The sequence below is a fragment of the Acomys russatus genome, chromosome 10, assembly GCF_903995435.1.
Source record: "Acomys russatus chromosome 10, mAcoRus1.1, whole genome shotgun sequence".
In the NCBI taxonomy this organism is placed as follows: domain Eukaryota; kingdom Metazoa; phylum Chordata; class Mammalia; order Rodentia; family Muridae; genus Acomys; species Acomys russatus.
The window spans coordinates 56866535-56885435 of record NC_067146.1 but is presented as its reverse complement, the minus strand read 5'-3'; the positions used below and the strand labels follow the sequence as shown (position 1 = coordinate 56885435).

Sequence of the window (18901 nt, the reverse complement as noted above, 5' to 3'; positions counted from 1 at the left end):
TGCAAGCTACTAGAGATGAAAAGTAATTACCACTCTTATTCAGTTGTGAACCCTGGGAGCTATAGTAACAACTGGCCTGACAGTACATAATTGTGATATGGAAGTAGCTTTTCTTCTATGTTCTAGGTCTTGACCCAAAGCTCCTCTTGCAGGACTTGCCATATTTGTGGGCACAGCAAGTATCAGTCATACACCGTCATGTCCACCTCCACTGCCTGCTGCCTCCCCTTACCTGCTTTATTTCTCTACGGTCCTTCCACTCTGTGACATGCCTGTCTCTCCACATTGGACATAGCTTCTCAGGGCAGGGAGCTTTGAAAGCATTCTTCTCTACTGTGCAAGGTACAGGCTAGGTATGGAGAATATATGTACCCTGTGTGTGCTCCTTCCATCAGTGAGTAGTTAAAAAACAGACAGACTGAGTGGGGCGTGGTGGTGCATGCCTTTAACAGCAGCACTTGGGAGGCAGAGGCAGGTGGATCTCTGAGTTCTTAGCCAGCCTGGTCTACAAAGTGAATTCCAGGACAGCCAGGATGACACAGAGAAATCCTGTCTCAAAAAAACCAAAAAAGAAAAAAAGAAAAAGAAAAGAAAAGAAAGAAAGAAAAAGAAAGAAACCAGACAGAACCAAGGCAGAACATTAATAAGGCAGGCAGGGGAAGTGAAGTTCAGTGGGAAAACAGAACCTCAGTGAACATGTTCAGGAAGGGGATGCTGAGGCAGAGTGAATGGATGAGGTTGGGCAGGCGGAAATAAGGTGTTTTCCCTGCTGTTGTACCTACAAAATCTGAGCAACGAGAACTGTTTACTTCTAGGACCTCTGCAGAAGAGGACCCCATTATGGTAATTGGGTAGAAAATCTTTTATAATTTCTTCCCAGTGTTAAGAGGATACATATATCATTAACATACTTAAATGTTTAAGTAATGCAGCAGCATTAATTGAAATAATGAGCTTTTGTGTGTGTTTATAGCCTATGGGTGTACTGGATAACTTTAGAAGTTCCATAATGAATAGAAATTATTTTTTTGTTGTTGGAGTTTAAATCCTTCACAGTTTTTTTAAAAGGTAATTTATTTTAAAATATTATAGTCTTTGAACTATAATTTAATTATGTTAGGTATTCTTTTCATCTTCATGATAAAAATTTGTATATCATTTTTGGAGGGGGTAGCAATTTTTTGCTTGCTTTGTTCTAATTCTTTTCTCGGCACTGAAGTTTGAACCCTGGGCTTCCTTGTACATGCTAGGCAAGCACTCCCCACTGAGCTGTCTCCAGCCACTGGATTCTAATCTTTTTTAAAAAGCCTTTCTTATTGAAACTTACATTGAATCTTTATGCTTAGAGCACAGAAGAGGTAGCAGGTTTTTCCAGGTTTTAATACTTGTGGACGATGAAAAATAAAGGGACTGAAAATAACAAGACCTGCCAGGTGTGGTGGAACACACCTTTAATCCCAGCAATTGGGAGGCATAGGCAGGCAGATCGCTATGAGTTTGAGGCCAGCCTGGTCTATTAAGCAAATCTAGGACAGCCAAGGCTACATAGAGAAACCCTGTCTCAAAAAACTAAAAAAGAAAAGAAAAGAAAAGAAAAGAAAGAAAGAAAATAACAAGACATGTGTGTCTGTTCAGCCTCTTCTGCCTCAGGCAGCCCATGTGCCTTTGTCAGTATTTGACTCTTATACTTAAAAGCTAAGTTTCGGACTTGTGATGGATGACACTGAAGCCCAGGGTTTATCTATGGCTGTGTTGCCATGGTACCTTCTGGCAGGACCGTGGGCAATTGGGTTGCTGTTTATCTGACATCATTCATATTGCCAATACAAAAGCTTTCTTCTTGGCTCTTCTCCTGGGGATTTCTTCTAGGTCCTAGCAGTAATCATTTGAAGACTTATGTGTGGTAGGAGTGAGGTGGCTTCCCAGCTGTTGTGGCCACAGAATCTGAATAAGCAGAACCATTCCACACTAAGAATGCTTGAATCATATTCATACAGAATATCACATATATGGTGTACACACACACACACACACACACACACACACACACACACACACAATCACTGAGTAAAGAATATCTCTTTGAATAGGGACATAAACACCATATGTAGAGTACTATAGTAGGCTGTATGTATAGGTCACTGTATCTATTTGCCAATACATACACATAAACACATACACACATATGCCACTGTAGGGAAATATCTTGGACTTTAACTCTGGGCTTCTATGCAAAGTGTCTGGGCACAGTCAGACAGCCTAAACCTGATTATGTATATGCAAAAAGCATTTGTGTATATAGGAATGAAACAGCGACAGAAGCTGTAATTTATTTGTCTTCTTGGGCCCTTTAGTCACACTTTCATGACAAGAAAATACACTCCTAACAAATGAGTTGCCACAAGATGAAATGAGTGGCTGTGGAAAATATAAACTAAAATGTCAGGAGGGAGGTAGCTTTGGGAAACAAAGCAGATGATTGTGGATCATGTGTCATAGTCAATAGCATTTGTAAGAGAAGTTGTATTATAAAATTCACATTTTAAAAAATGGAATTTGTGTTCACTATGTCAGCTCTTTTTAAGCATAGTCTGTGTGAATGACAGTGTTACCATATTTGATCAGACATGGAGGGTAAAGGGAGGTCTTCACATCTTGTCTAGTTTAAGTTCTACAGTACTTGTACCTGAAATGGAAAAGGGCCAAATCATCATTTTGAGTGTACTTAACACTATATAATATTCCTAAAGCAGGTTATTTTAATATTTTTGCCCTTTGTTTAGAGTTATTATTAATAATGAAAGTAGTTTTGCATATCCACAGTTGTACTGGATATCAGAAGTCTTATAATACCAGGTTCATTGTCACAGTCAAGTGACATCAGAATCCAAAAGGGACTTTAATGTTAATAACACAGAAATGGAATGTGTGTGCCTGTATCTCCATCTTGTGTACAGAGAGCCTCAGTGTTAGTACACAAACAAGATCCACTGGAGACTTGGACATGAGGCTTCAGCCTCCAAGTGCCTCTTTATCAGCTTTGTGGAGCATGGTGTGGTATCTCTGGGGACAGTTCTTTTGCTCTGTAAACCAGAAGGAGCTTGGGCTTGAACAGTTGCTTCTGTCACTTGAAATAATTATCAGCATTTGGAAGATCTCCCATTCTTGGAGATGGGATTGCTGGCCAAATTTAAAGTTATAAGCAGTTAAAATTTTAGAGTTACTCGGATTAGATTTTCTTCTTCTTTTTTTAAATTAATTTATTCATATTACAATTCAATGGTTATCCTATCACTTGTATCTTCCTGTTCCTTCCTCCCTCCTGCTTTCACCCTATTCCCCTCCCTGAGGTCTATGATCGAGGGGGACCTCCTCCCCACTTTATGGTCATAGGCTATCAAGTCTCGTCTTGGTAGCCTGCTTATTCTTTCTTTGAGTGCCACCAGGCCTCCCCACCATAGGGAAGATGGTCAAATATGGAGCACCAGAGTTCATGTCAGACTCAGTCCCCGCTCTCCACATAACTGGGAAGAATGTCCTGTCCATTGGCTAGATCAGAGTAGGGATTCAATGTTTACTAATTGTGTTGTCCTTGGTTAGTGCAAAAATTTGAGCAGACCCCCCTAGGTCCCGATCCACCCATCATAATGTTCTTCTTGTAGGTTTCTAGGACCCTCTGGGTCCTTCTATTTCCCCATCTCCTGTATTTGTCTTACCTAGAGTCCCAGAGGGATGTCCTCACATCTATCCCAATCTCCCGGTAAGTGAAGACTTTGGTGGGACATGCCTTTTGGGCTAGTGCCCAATTATAAGTGAGTATATACCATGTGAGTCTTTCTGCTTGCCACTTTGGAAATCTATCTGGCGCTTTCTCAGAAAACTGGGAATAAGGCTTCCTCAAGACCCAGCTATTCCACTCCTTGGAATATACCCAGAAAATGCTCCACCACACAAGGACATATGCTCAACCATGTTCATAGCAGCCTTATTCATAATAGCCAGAACCTGGAAACAGCCTAAATGTCCCTCAGTTGAAGAATGGATAAAGAAACCATGGTACATTTACACTATGGAATACTATTCAGCTATCAAAAAAAATGAAATCCCGAAATTTGTGGACAAATGGATGGGACTAGAAATGATCATACTGAATGGATTAGGTTTTCTAATCTACCCCTTTTTGTTTATATGCTAAAAAAAAAAAAAAAAAAAAAGAAATACAAAGAGAATCTGCTTATACTAGAGATTGCTACTTCAGAATAATGTCACAGAATACCCTGAGTTATTTAAGGTTCAGAATTGTTTGTGGAAACAGTTGTATGGCATCAAGCTATTTGAATTGTGTACATGCCTAAGTTGAAATGTATATTTGTTTAAAAATATACTGTATATTTTAGATAACATCTGCCCTTGAACAGCTGATGCTATCATATATTGAGACTGCCTTATCCATTGGAAAAAGTATAAGGACAGCTCAGTTACTGAAGAATGCTAGAGTTTGGGAAATTCTGTTATCTTGGGAGCAAAATATTTTCAGTACCAAACCAGTTTTTCAGCTTAAGAATAAAGCTGGGAAGAAAGCCTTCAGCTATTAGTTTTCCTGAATCCAAAGACACGGGTGGGGCAGGATCAAAAAATACTCATTTGATCAAAGTTATTGGCTCTGAAGGTATTCTTACCTGTGTAAGGAAGATGAAAGGTGTTGTTTTTATTGCATGCTAGTAACAGTGTAATTTTGAACTAATTGGTGTTGAACTGCCAATCACCTGGGGGGAATGCAAATAGATACTCTTACAATTTCCTTTGAGGTAGTGAAATCTTATGTCGGGACTGGAAGAAAAACAGAATAATACCGTTAAATTGACCTTAAATGAGCTGCTTTGTGGTTTTCTTGGAGAATCCCTTTTTATTTTTTAGACTTGTTCAAACAGGTTTTTGTCTACAATTTGACTTATTGACTAGACAATGCTGACACTGAACATTTTAGGTTTGTTTTGAAATAAAATAATGATAATATAGTTTTTAGGATATTTTCATTTTTGGTGCAACATAAATTTACATAATAGTCCAGTGTTTGTTTACAGTGTGTTATAAGTACCTCATACTAGCCATTGTTGCCTTTTGGTCATTTATAATGAAAGATTCTGTCTCTCTAAGCTTGCCTTTTGCTTGGACATTAATATATTAGCAAGTAATGAAGGAAGGGAATGTCCTGGAAAACTGTCAATTTCAGGCAACTTTTATGAGGTCAGTAGGAATGTGTTCTTGACTTTTATGTGATAGATAGTCTTACCAATCACCTTTTGTGTATCTGGAGTTACAATACCTAAAATAAAATAAAAGCACATTTCAGAAATGTGACTTCAGGGAATTGGAGTGATAGCTCATTGGTTGTTCTACCAAAGGACTTGGGTTTAATTCCCAGTCCCCACACAACAGCCTACAACCATTTATAACTCCAGTTACTGGGAGTCTGACAACCTCTTCTGGCCTCTGAGGGCATTGCATACATGTGGTGCGCAGACATACATGCAGAGAAGACATGCATAGATATAAAATTAAAAATATCACTTGAGATATTTTTCTTTGAAGAAGCATGCACTCAGTGTTCTAGATATTGTATCGAGCCATGTAGGCATACCATAAGGTAGGCTGCTAGTTTCTTCACTTACGTTCAATTTGACACCAGAAATGCTATCCTGGTAGCAAAGTTCAAAGTTCAGAATATTTATCATATATTCTCCAAGCTTTAAACTGATTACTGGAAGTGAAATAACACTTAAGATATTTTGCACTTTGCTTTAAAGATGCTTGACAATCTTACAGTGCTGTGCTGTCCTTGGCAAGTATTCTTTTCTTCTTTCCTTTGGAGATGCCCACTAACTTTGTAACCTAGTTGTTTCCTTTTTGTTTTGATTGTCAGAACCTCAAAACCAAGTTTCTGGTCAAATTCTGCCAGTTTTGAGTCACAGTGCCTGAGTGTCTGTGTGCTATAGCTAGCCCTACTCTTGTAAAACTGTAAGTTGAATATTAATAAAATAGTGAAGCTAGGCCACTCTGGAGACAGCACAGAACTTTCAATCAACAGGTGGCACTGTACCTCTGTTTTTAATGATGAGTGAAAATGAGAGGGGGACAGATGGGAGACTTAGGATCTGTGACTTTTCTATGCCTTGAATTTCCACAGTGAAACCTCTGTGGCCCAATGCTTCTTGGCGTCCTTGCTTGAGAATGATTACTGTTTGCCCTGACTAGTCAGGTTAGCCTTCCTTCTTCTGCTTCAGCTCTTTGGCTACTTGCTCTCTAGTCCCTGAGACCAAGAGTTGTTTGAAGGACCAGTTGACTTAATTAGGTGTAAAGGAAGCAACAATGAAGATAGAAAACAGAAGCAGGGGCACTTACTCAGGGCCAGTGAAGAAGAGAATCACCTAGCAAGTGGGGCCTACTCAGTAGTTAATTGGAGAGACAAGAAAGAATTTGTACCTATTCTCCAAAAGCAGCATGATGTGCCAAGGAGATGTATTAGAAAGCAAAACTGTCTAAAACTTAGAAAGCAAATAAAATAAATAATGCTTACCCAAAGGTGCCCAATCCTAATATCCAGAACCTTTGAATGTGTTACTTTGCATATATGATCAGATTAAAGGTCTCGGTACTCTGTATGCCAGTGGGCTTAGTGTAAAGCTGAAAGAGAATGACCAAAGAATGGACAATGCAATGGAAGCACACGTGGGAATGATTTGAGGCAGGCATGCAAACCAAGGAGTGCAGGTACCCTCCAACTGCTAGAAAACACAAAGGAATGATTTTCCTCTAGAATGCCCTAGGGACAGATTCTTGCTGACACCTTGATGGTGTGACTGTAGATTTCAAGAACTACAAAACAATAAATTGGTGCTACTTTGGGTCTTAAACTTTGTGGCAATTTGGTCTAGCACCAATAGGAAATTAATATAGTCTTTCTGAAAAATAATCACCTGGTAGATTGTAGTAGAGAAATTCTTGTGGAACACAGACAGGAGTATAGGAGAAAATATTAATGAAATAATAAATGTAGACTACAGAGGTAAGCACATATCTAGATGGAGAGAAAATAACAAATGAGAAAAGATGGTCAAGTAAATAACAGGAAAAATTCAGGAGGCTGAGATTTGAGTGCAAATTCAAAGCCAGAGAGGGTCACAGGAGAGACTGCCACATGGATAGCGATAGCCCTGCTTTGCCAGTGCTCTATGTTTCTGGCCCTGAATATGCATTTAAAAGATTGAAGTTTATCTATAAGAGTTCTGATTTCCAGAAATGATGTGAAAAAATGCTTACAAAAGATAGTTCAACAGGGCTGGAGAGATGGCTCAGAGGTTAAGAGGCACTGTCTGTTCTTCCAATGGTCCTAAGTTCAATTCCCAGCAACCACATGGTGGCTCACAACCATCTCTAATGAGATCAGGGGCCTATCTGCATGATATGTTGGTGCAATAGTAGCACAAACATTGTAGGAGTAACCAACCACTCTCTGATTGGATTTAAGGCCCACTCCAGGAGTTGGAACCTATTTATGACACTGCTGGGGTAGCCAAAAACCTGAGACTAGGTAGGCTACAGGCCTAGGGGGAAACCAAATAATATTGTCCTGCTAAAGGAATATAGCAATAAAATGACTCATAAATATACACACACATATATGTATACACATGTATACATATATGAATTTGCTACACCCATACATCAGTGTCTTGCTCAGCCACCATCAAAAGTTAGATGAGTATTGCTACAGAAACCCACAACTGAACAATGTGCAAAGAGTCAGAGATTTTGCAAAACTCAGTTTTAAATGGACATCTTCATTAAACCCTTCCTACTTTCTACTTTCTTTTTCTCTCTCTTTAAAAAACAAACAGGGAAACAAAAAACAAACCAGATTCTTTTAAAAGAATAAGCACAAGAAACACACACACACACACACACACACACACACACACACACACACACACACACACACACACCCATAAAACAAAAAATCAGAAACAGTAATACACAAATGTTACATTAAAAATGTTATTGCTTTGGCCTAAGATTGTTAATAAAAGACACAGTCTGAAATGTACTTTAAAGCTGCTAGCACTATGCTGAGCAGAATCTAAACTAATACAAATCTATTCCTAAACTATGGCAAACAAACTACTCTAAACTGATATATAATACATATACCCCAAGCATTTGCCATTAAGATGCTCCTCCAGCCAGTCTCCCCTTCCTTCTCCTACATCATCTACTATCTCCCTCCTCCCAACTGGCAATCCTCCTTCCTCTCCTCCAGGAGGTCCCGCCTTCCACTTCCTGTCTTTCTGCCCAGCTGATTGGCTAAACAGCGCTTTACTGACAGTTGTTACATCCACTCAACATACCTACACACACACACACACACACACACACACACACGCACGCACGCACGCACGCACGCACGCACGCACGCACGCACGCACGTGCACGCGCAAAAGACCTGGGAACTATGCAAAAGAGGAAGTGGAAAGGTTGTAAGGGCCACAGGGGATGGATGACTCCAAGAAAACTGTCCTCCAGACACAACAGTCTGATGCACGTATGACCTCACAGAGACTGTGGCAGTGTGCACAGGGCCTGCATAGGTTCAAGCCAGACAAGGTCCCAGGCCTGAGAGGAGAAAAGTAGGTGTGAGCTCCTGTCCCAATCCAAGAAGCTACCTACAATTGACAAACACTTGCAAAGAAAAATTTATTTTCTCCAATGGAGTCTCACTGAGTATATTAGCCATATGTAAGCGTAAGCAGTTCCTATGTCCAGCAGTAGATGGACAACAAAACTAAAGAAAAAAAATGAACTCAATGGTATTTTTGTAGATTTTATTTTTGGTCTCAAAATATTGCTTTGGGCATTTGTCTGTCTTACTTGTCTTTCTCTTGTATATTACAGTTTCCAATTTTTTGTTTTATGGCTTTGGTTTGCTTGTGTGTGTGTTTATTGTAGTTATTTATTTATTTTAAAATTCTGGTTTTTTTTTGTTGTTTGTTTGCCCATTTTCTAAAGAGAGAGAAAAAAGAAAGGAAAGAAAATGTTGAGTTGGGAGGATGAGAGAGATGAGGAGGATCTGGGAAGAGTTGGCAGCGTAATGTATGAAAAATTATTTTTAATAAATATATATATATTTTAAAAAGAGAGCTCAGTGTCAAACTTAACATTTGCAACTTGCTACAGGCCACTAAGTATTGTATACAATTGCGAAGAGTTACACACTTTCCCTAAGATGTTGCTTACTGATTAGGGAAAAAAATCCCAATATTCATATATTCATTTCACATCTCTGCATTGAGAACTGAATCTATGGCATTCTAACTTCTATACTGAAGGAAAAAGGTAGCATCAGTCTGGAAATATTTTAGCAAGAAGAAGATTTGGAAGAAGGAGTGAGAAGCACCGAGGAGGTAGTTAGCCAACATGGTTGTAAGGGCTTCACCTTAACATAGAACGTTGTACAGGAAGGCAGGCTGCAGGCTGAGGCTGTTTGTACGGATGTTATAATGGAGACTCTATCTCAGTGGGAGAATTACAAATGAGACGGTAAGCACTGAAGTACCCAGTAGCTGAGGGAAGAAAGGAAAGAAGAAGTAGAGACAAGATGTAATAAACAGTCCACAACTTTGTCCTGCCTAGAGAGAAAAGCCCCAGGCCTCTCACAGTCTAGACTGTGGGGGGCACAGTTTAGTCCCTTGATGTCACTGTTGAGCTGCGGGAAAACCACATGGAAGCTTGCTCTGTCTCCTGACTTCGAATTATGTGAAACTATTTCCTTATTTTAAAGCTACCTGGAGTGCTGTGACTTGTGGAAAGCATCCTGATAGGTACATGCCATTTCATGGGTGAGAAAAGTGAGGTTCAGAGAATCATAAACCTAAGAGAAACTTGGTTTTCTCCAAGGAGAAAACCACAATAAAAATTTAAATTGAACAGATAGGAAAATGTTGAATTAGCCAGTTTAGCAGAACAAAAGGAGCCCATTCCTAAATCATCTATGCTTGACTTATACTTTAGAATTCCCCAGAGTCACAAAGTGGCACCACCAGATGAGATAACATGAGCTAAGAAAGGGAGGGCTTGTTGAAAACTCTCATGAAGTGGCTTAATCTCTACACCCTTTGCCTCCATCCCTGGTACCAGGCACTTGCTCTTGTCCATCTTAGTAGAAGAGTAAAGATTGCTCTCTGAGTAAAACAGAAGGTCTCTGGCCTGGTGGTCAGAAGGGAGTGCTTACAGATGAAATGCATAGGCTCCTTCCTTCTCCATTTGCACAACTGAACTTTAATCTGCCATGGGGCTCTAGCAATAGGGGCGCACTGGAGTATCATGAGTGACACTCTTGTCAAGACCCCCCAGAAGTTGCCAGTTCAAGTCAGCATTTATTTCTAATGGCTTCATTCTGAAACATAAACAAACAGTCAAGACTCTGGTGTCTGAGGAAACCCTCCCACGTGAGCACAAGCAGACATGGGCATGCAGATGTGGGTGCATGGAGGAAGAATGGCTCAAGATGAACCCCTTCCTACCCTCAGGTGGACAAGAAGGCCATTTTCATGAGAAAGGCCAAGGCTCCATCACCTAGGACATCTAGTTGACGGAAAGGGTTCTTGAACCTTAGAAATAAGAAAACAAGCCAGAATGACAAGAATAAAGTAAAGGGTAAGAAGTAAGAATGTTAGAAACCCTTCACTGGAGCCAGCCTCTAGCTCTCCAGACAGGGGTAAGAGAGAAAATATGGTGAAAAAAGTGTCAGGATCAAGAAATTGCTCTGATATGATATGTGAATTTTGGGATTGAAAATACTCACCTATGCCTAACTGCACAGACATATGTATTCACAGTAAGAACACTGGGAACAAAGAGCCTGCAGTGTACAGTGGCACTGGCAAGTGGACATTCCTGGGGTAAGACTGAGAACTGCTAAGACCAAGAACTGCTAAGACCGAGAACTGCTGTGGAGTTCTCATAAGACTGCTGCAACTGTAGGCTTCAAGGCTTATCTCCAGCAGGGAGTGTGTTGTTCTGCGCAGTGGTTCTCTACCTTCCTGATACCGTGACCCTTTAGTACAGTTCCTCATGGTGGAGTAACCCCTAGCCCTACCATAAAATTATTTCTGTTGCCATTTCATAGCTAATTTTGCTACTGTCATGAATCGTAAATATCTGTTTTCTGATGGTGTTAGACGACTCCTGTGAAAGGGTCACTTGGCCTTCTAAAAGGGTCACAATCCACAGTCTGAGAACCACTGTATTAGAAGGTGGATCTTAGCTGCAAGAAGCTAGGGGCATGGCCTTGAAGGATATCTTGTCAGTGGTTTCTTCCTTTCTCTGCTTCCTGGCCACCATGAGGTGGGAAGAGTCAGGAAAATACCTCCTGGCGACATGACATTAGGAAGAAGCAGGCTTTAGACAAATCTAATCAAATGTTTGAGACTGAGCTTTGTGCACACTTCATTCTGATAAGGATAAAACTTAAAATTCACTGAAAACTAAGACAGTGCGGAAAGCTGATGCACCGCGTATTCTGAATGCAGTTACAATATTTTATTGAATATAATTAGGGTAAACTGGCTGTAGAAGACAGACTGAATGGGGGTGGGCTACTTAACTTAGCACATCATCTTGTTCCAGGGCCTGCTTGCCTTTTCTCTGAAAAAGCCACAGCTTTGCAGTTTTCCTTTTCCCTTTCACCTTCCTGAAGACCCCAGCTTTCATTCTGGAGTCTAGGAACTTAAAGGCCCAGATGATTGGGTCAACTTCTTCCTGCTGTTCTGTGTTCATCAAGGTTCCAAGGACAGATGACTGAAGGAGTCTCAAGCATTCTTTATTACATGCCATTCTGCCTTTAAAGAATTCTTTTTTATTTCTATGTTTCAATGAAGAAAAGATTGACATAGAAAGAAGTTGGATTCGGTTGGACTGTCCTCTCTGATGGGGAAACCAAGGCAAACCAAAAACTCAATGGGTTTATTACATTGAGTGAATAGCAGGCAAGGTTCTTGCCTATAGCCAAACAAGGAGGCAGGTTTAGTTAATTTGTGTAGGAGCTGTCTTTGTAGAGGAGCAATATTGAGGCTGAAAATAATCCCAGGTAGAAAGCTATGGTGGACATTTCTATACTCACAATCAACATTTCCCATGATGCTTTGTGGTCCTTGACATGGCAACACATAGTCACTCAAGACTTCATTCAGGGCTTTCTCTGCTCCCCATACTTCTGTGACAGAATTCCTGACACTGGGGCTTCCATCAGCCTGGCTTCTCTGAATGCTTGCATATGTTCTTTTATTAATAGTTTTCTTTATTCTTGAGAATTTTATACACTATCAATGCATCTGCATCACTACCCCTCTCTATCTCATTTCCTCCCACTCTCCCAAATCCATGAACTTGTAAGTTATTATTGTTACTTGTAAGCACACACTCATGCACAAATGTGTATATAATCTACCGAGTGCACTTAGTTTTGCTTATATATGTATGTATCCAGGGCTAACCTTTACTGGAAATGGTCATTATGAAATGATAAAATATATGATCTGTAGGAACATGTAACAGTCTTAGAGTTATAATAAGGGAGACCCTCAGTAGCCAAATACACATGCATATTGAAAACAATCCCTTCACAGGAGGAAACCTAACCTGGCACATATGTGTCTGAGATTTCAATTTATCTGTTTCAGAATTTAAAGATCAAGCAGAAAGAATAGGCAGATCCTGTACATAGACCACTGGAGAAAAAGGGCAGAAAGTAGGAATGGAGGAAATCCACATGAGAAACAGGAGATGTGATCTGTTGCATTTAGGAAAATGGACATTAAGTAGCTCATCACTTTGGCAAAAATTCAACAGTTGGTCACATCCAGTGCTAATGATGATATATAGGATATATAGGATTTTTCAAAAGTTACTGATAGCAGTTGAAACTATTACAATAATTTGAATTATTATAGTACATAATACATTTGGGGAATGGAAACTTTAAAAAGCTCTTAAGATTGGTCTCACAGAAATAATAGAAGCAAAAGAATGGGAGATGCTAGTGTTCACCAGGATATTGACAAGTGCAGTAATGCTGAGTGAATTTGCAGCACATGCAGCTTGTGGCATGCACACTCAGCTACTGGGACGTGCTTATTGATAGGCAATAGCCAGCAGTCAACTAACTGGTTTGGCATTTGCATGAGAACTTGCATGAGTGAGGAAGTCATATGTAAGAAAGAAGTTAAATATGAATGGGAGGAAGCTGTGGGAACACCAGCCACACTGGTGATAATTGTCTTCTTAGAGAAGGCCTTGAGTCCTTGCATTTGCCCTGGTAATCACATGAAGAAAGATGATGTAATAGATCAAGCAAGGAAAGACATTTTCCTAAGAATGTTTTTCAGTCATCAAGAGCCTTGGTTGCTCTAAATCAGCAGTTCTCAACCTTCCTAAGCTGTGACCCTTTAGTACAATTCTTCATGCTGTGGTGACCCCCAACCAGAAAATTATTTTCATTGCTACTTTATAAGTATAATTTTTCTACTGTTATTAATCATAATGCAAATATCTGACATACAAGATATCTGACATGCACCCAGAGGGGTCATGAGCCACAGGTTGAGAGCCTCTGCTCTAAGCAGTGAGCTCTTACATGTCTGATAGCATCATGTGTTCTTCCCACCTATCAGTGAGTTCCAGTGTTTTGTATTTTAACCTGTGGTCCCCCTGCTCTCCAGCGTTAAGGCCTCCACTGCTACTCTTAAAAATACTTTTGCTTTGATAGGGCTGTCTTCATCAGTGGAATACAACATAATGGAATTGGAGCAAGAACTTGAGAATGTAAAGACCCTTAAGACAAAATTAGGTACTGTATTTTTTTTTTCTTGGTTTATTTGTTAGTCTTGGTTAGTTATTAAGACTGTAAAATAGTCGTCAAATATTTGAAAATTTATGAAAACTTAGTTTGTATTAAATTTTTCCTGTGTTCAGAGTCATTGTCTTTCTTTTGGAAAATGGTAAGTATATGTTTTCTGAAATTACTTTTTTAATGCTTTATATTTTTTACATGAATGAATGTTTTGTCAGCATGTCTGTGTGGTATCTCTTAGAAGTAGAGTTACCAATGGCTGTAATCATCTTGTGGAGGTGGGGAACGAACTTGGGTCCTTGGGAAGAGCAGCAAATGCCTGAGCCATCTCTCCAGCCTGTGAAGTTGCTTTTCAAATATGCTAATTTTCAAAGATGTTGGGTTTTTATGGAGTTGATGCACACATGCCACACAGTGGATTTGGAAGTCAGAGATCAACTTGCCGGAAGAAGGAGTAGGTTCCTTTCTTCCACCGTGTGGGCCTTGGCAGGCTGGTGGCAGGTACACTTAGTCAGTGCGTCATCTTGTTAGCCCTGCTAGCCTTGTTTTTGAGAAATAATATGTGACAGGCTTCTCTGTCAATGTGATTTTTAAAGAGGCCTTTTTTTTTTTTTTTTTTTTTTTTTTGGGTAAACACTGATACAAAGTAGTGTGATTGTGATGTGCCTTCATGTGATTTTCATGGTCTTTGGTTCATCAGGTTTCATGGATTGGGAATTTGTACTTTTCATTTGACTTGGAGAAATTTTGGCTGTTAATTTCTCCAAATACTTTTCTCCTTTTTGTTACCCTTTTCAGGGACTTCAGTTATTTGCAGGTTGGCTGTAGCTCAAGGCTGACTCTCTTTCTCTCTCTCTGTTTTTTTTTTTTTTTTTTTTTTAATCTTTTCTCTCTGTGTTTGGTTTTGGATTGTTTCTGTCGCTATGCTTTACTCATCTCAACCTCTCTTCTGCACGTCAGAGCTGTCTGTTATCCCAACTGCGGCGTTTTGTTTTCAGATGCTGGTTTTCAGTTTGGCTTGGGCCTGTTATCTTCATGCGGTTAACTGATACTGTTCAATCTGTTCATCCACCTCTGTGTGTGGGGGACTATAGTTACGATCCCCCCCCTCGTGTGTGTGTGTGTGTGTGTGTGTGCGCATGTGTGTGTGTGCGCGCGCGCGCCCGTGCCCGCCTCTGTGCTTATGTGTATCTGTGTGCATGTGCATACCAGAGGTTAATGCCAGGTTCTTCTTTGATAGCTTGTTTTTTGAAAAAATTTTTTCATTGACTCTGTAGCTCACTGGTTTGTCTACACTGGCTAACCAGTAGTCCCCAGTAAGTGTCCGTCTCTGCCTCCCCAGCTCTGGGATTGCATGCATGTATCATTATACCAGGTTTTCTCATGAGGATTCTAGTGATCAGACTCAGGCTTTCATGCTTGCACAGCAGGTACTGTACCAGTCAAGCTGTCTTTCCAGCCCCTCTGAGAGCTGTGCTGGCTGTCTCGTGTTTGGTCAGTTTGACACAAGCTAGTTCAGTGATTCTCCACCTTCCTAAATCTGCAACCCTTTAATACAGTTCCTCATGTTTAGTGACTCCCCCGCAACCATAACATTATTTTTGTTGCTACGTCATAGCCATGATTTTGCTTCTGTTACAAATTGTAATGCAAATATTTGTGTTTTCTGGTGGTTTTAGGTGACCTCTGTGAAAGGATTGTTCAACCCCTAAAAGGGTTTCAGCCCACAGGTTGAGAACCACTGAGCTAGAGTCATTTGGAAAAAGAGAACCTCAATTGAGAAAATTCTCCCACTAAATTGGACTGTGGGCATTTAAAAAAAATAATTGATGTAGGAGGACCCAGCCCATTTTGGATGGTACCACTCAGGAGGTGGTCCTGAGCTGTGTAAGGAAGCATGCTGAACAAGCTAGTAAGCAGCATCCCTCTGTGGTCTCTGCATCAGTTCCTGCCTCCACACTCCTGCCTTGTGTTATTGCTCTGACTTTTCTGTATAACAGTGGACTATAACTAAGCTGAAATGAACTCCTTTCTCCCTAGGTTGCTTTTCCTCATGGTATTGTATATCATAGCAATAGAAACCCTAAGTAAGACATGAGTACTTCTAATATCTTTGTCTGTGAATTCTGACATCTTTGTTAGCTCTTGATAAGTTTCAAATGATTGGTTTTGTTTTACAGTATTGTTTTTATTATATGTTCTTTGCATGCCTGGCAATTTTTGATGGGAAAATAGGCATTTTGAGATTCTGGAGTTTTTGCATTCCTAGGAGGAAGAAACTTTGGTTAGGAATGCCTGTAACGGATTCAGTTACCTGGCTCTGAAATCTTGTTAGGCTGGACCAGAGCAGTACTGCTCCGGGCACCTGCTCCACTCACTGTGCGGCATCTTTCCTGTGGCCCATGTAACTGTAGGCCACTGTTCAGACATGCTTGTCTTGAGCCATGGACTATGTCATGTCTCAGGTAAATATCTAAGTTGAATACGTTTGTAGACATTTAGTGTGCTTTCTTTGTCCTGCAGTGTCATCTCTGAGACTTATGAGTCTTCTCAGACTCATATTTCATGTTTTCAGGGTAGGAATGGTTCCTTCTCCCAGCACTATGTTCTGGAAACTTTCAAGATGGTAAGCTGGGTCATTTAGGTTTTTATTGTTTGCTGTTCCCCAAGGCTGTTGTACTTCTCATGATCAGAAGTCCAGGATTCTGAACATGTGTGTGTTTGTGTTTGCGCGCGCGAGTGCGTGCCTGTGCACACACATGTGCACACATGCTTATGCATGCCTGTCTGCTTGCCTGCTTTTCTTTCTCCCTTCTCTTTCTTTTGTGACTGTGGTGTGATGATTTCTTCATTTGGAAAACTGTTGGTCATTACAGTATTATTATTGTTATTTTTTCTGAGACAGAGTTTCTTTGTGTAGCATTGGCTGTCCTATGTTACCATTTAAAAAATGTGTCCTATTTTCTTTGATTTCTTCAGAATCTAGTTAAACACACACTTGACTTTTCCTCATTCTTTTATCATTCTTTTCTGTGCCCTAGTATCTCATGCTGTTTTCGAGACTGTTTCCCATTTTAGTTTCTCCTAGCTGTGCCATAACTGTTGTTTAAACTTTTTATTGACTTTTTTTTAATTTTTAATTTTAGTTACAGTATTTTTCATCTCTAGGGTTGTTATTTGGATATTTTCATTGGTCCAGATTTATTTGTGAGTTTGGTTGTTTTGTTACTTATTTAATTGACTATCAATTAAAGCCTCTTTCTATTAAGTCTGTGTGTGGACCAAATGAGGGTCTGTTTCTTTTTCCTCTTTTCCTCTTGGTAATGTTTGACTTACTTCTGGATATCAAAATAGTAGAACTTGGAGGACATTTCCTCTTTTGGGTAGGCTGTTAGAGTCTGTTTATTTTCCTAGGGTATTTCTTTTCACTAGTGCTGAGGGAAAGCCAGAGTGATTTGACTCTGCTTCATGGTGAACTCCAGATTGGGTCTGCAGCTTTGCTGGGCTCCAGGGTTCTTAGCTACATCTCTCCATTTTTGTTTTCATAGCTTTTCCATTACGGAAGTTTTGAGGAGGAAAGAATCAACAAAGCAGGCTTACTCCTTTATCTGTCCCCCATCCCACACCCCTCTCAATGTCTAGCTGCTTTGGTAGCTCCAGGCTATTTGTTTTGGTCTCCTTGGTTCTGTTGGGTTCCTGAGAGTTTTTCCTTAGTATTGCTGCTTTTGCCTCTTTTACAAAAATAAAGGAAAAAAAAATCCTGTGTGTGTGTGTGTGTGTGTGTGCGCGCGTGTGCGTGTGCACGTGCATATCTACTTGACTATGTGTGCCACATGTGTGCAGGTACCCACAGAATCCTTGGAGCTAGAGTTACAGGTAGTTGTGAGCCACATAATATGGGTGCTAAGACCCATACACAGCTCCTCTGGGTGAGGAGGAAGTGCTCTTAGCTGCTGAGCCACTCCAGACACCGGCCCTTGTCTCTTGACTTCCCTTGATTTCTCAGACTTGTTGGGTTCATGCCAACTCCACATTGAAAAAGGGTGCTGGGAAAGGATGCCCACAGGAAGGGCTCACCTCCATCTCCTCAGACATCGCCAGCCTCTTGCTTTCCTTATCTTGTTACTCTAATATATCTACAGACTGTTGTGATGTGTTCCTCGTTGTTCATGTGCAAGGAGGGGTTGTTTCAGTTAGAAGGGGATGTTTGCTGATGTATACTTATGTAATGTATATGTATATAGACTTTGGAAAACAAAGTGTTCAGCTTTGGGACCCAGGACTGGAGGGAATTGTCATTCATAGTCCTTTATCCACTCAACTGTCTGTTGATATCAGTGCATTAATATGTGTCAAGTACACATGTCATTATCCTAGAAGTGAGCTATTTATTAACAATATATTTCCTTGAAAGCAAAACTGTCTTTACCAAGCTGAAATTTAAACCTCATGGGATTGAGTTTTTAGTTTAGTAAGCTGATTTTAAGTGGATTTTTATAGTTTATAGAAGAGAAATACAGTTTATCTTAAAATTTATGTTTTTCAGAAAGCAAAAAAAAAAAAAATGTATACTGGTTACATTATAGTGAGATATGATGACAATATGAACCTGGAGAGAAATTTCGGAAGTTGCTGAAATCTTTATTTTATTTTGTTTTTCTTTCTGATAGAGAGGCGAAAAAAGGCTTCAGCATGGGAGAGAAATTTGGTGTATCCTGCTGTTATGGTTCTACTTCTTATTGAAACAGTAAGAAGTTATTTGCTGGCTTGAATAAAGTGTGTTGTCTTTAGTGTTCCCCTTAGCCAAGCTGTTCCCAGTAAATTGGGTTTCTACTAACAGAATCACAATATGTCTGTATTTCAATTTGTAAAAATTAAGCAGAGCAAAACCAGGAATGAATGACAATTAGATAAGTCTTCAAGGTTGCACTTCCCATGCAGTAGGAACTACAGGTTTTGCTTGAGGAGAATTAAGAAAACAGAGCATGGTTGCTGCTC

The 18901-nt window shown here is 40.0% G+C and overlaps 1 protein-coding gene across 1 annotated transcript in view; it reads left to right on the top strand.

Annotated features, from left to right (window-relative positions):
* The window catches only part of Lmbr1 (limb development membrane protein 1), a 110872-nt gene that overhangs the window by 68911 nt on the left and 23060 nt on the right, over window positions 1–18901 (top strand). The window contains 2 exon segments of the mRNA XM_051152225.1: window positions 13820–13900; window positions 18574–18650. Of these exon segments, the coding sequence (XP_051008182.1) occupies window positions 13820–13900; window positions 18574–18650 (158 nt within the window).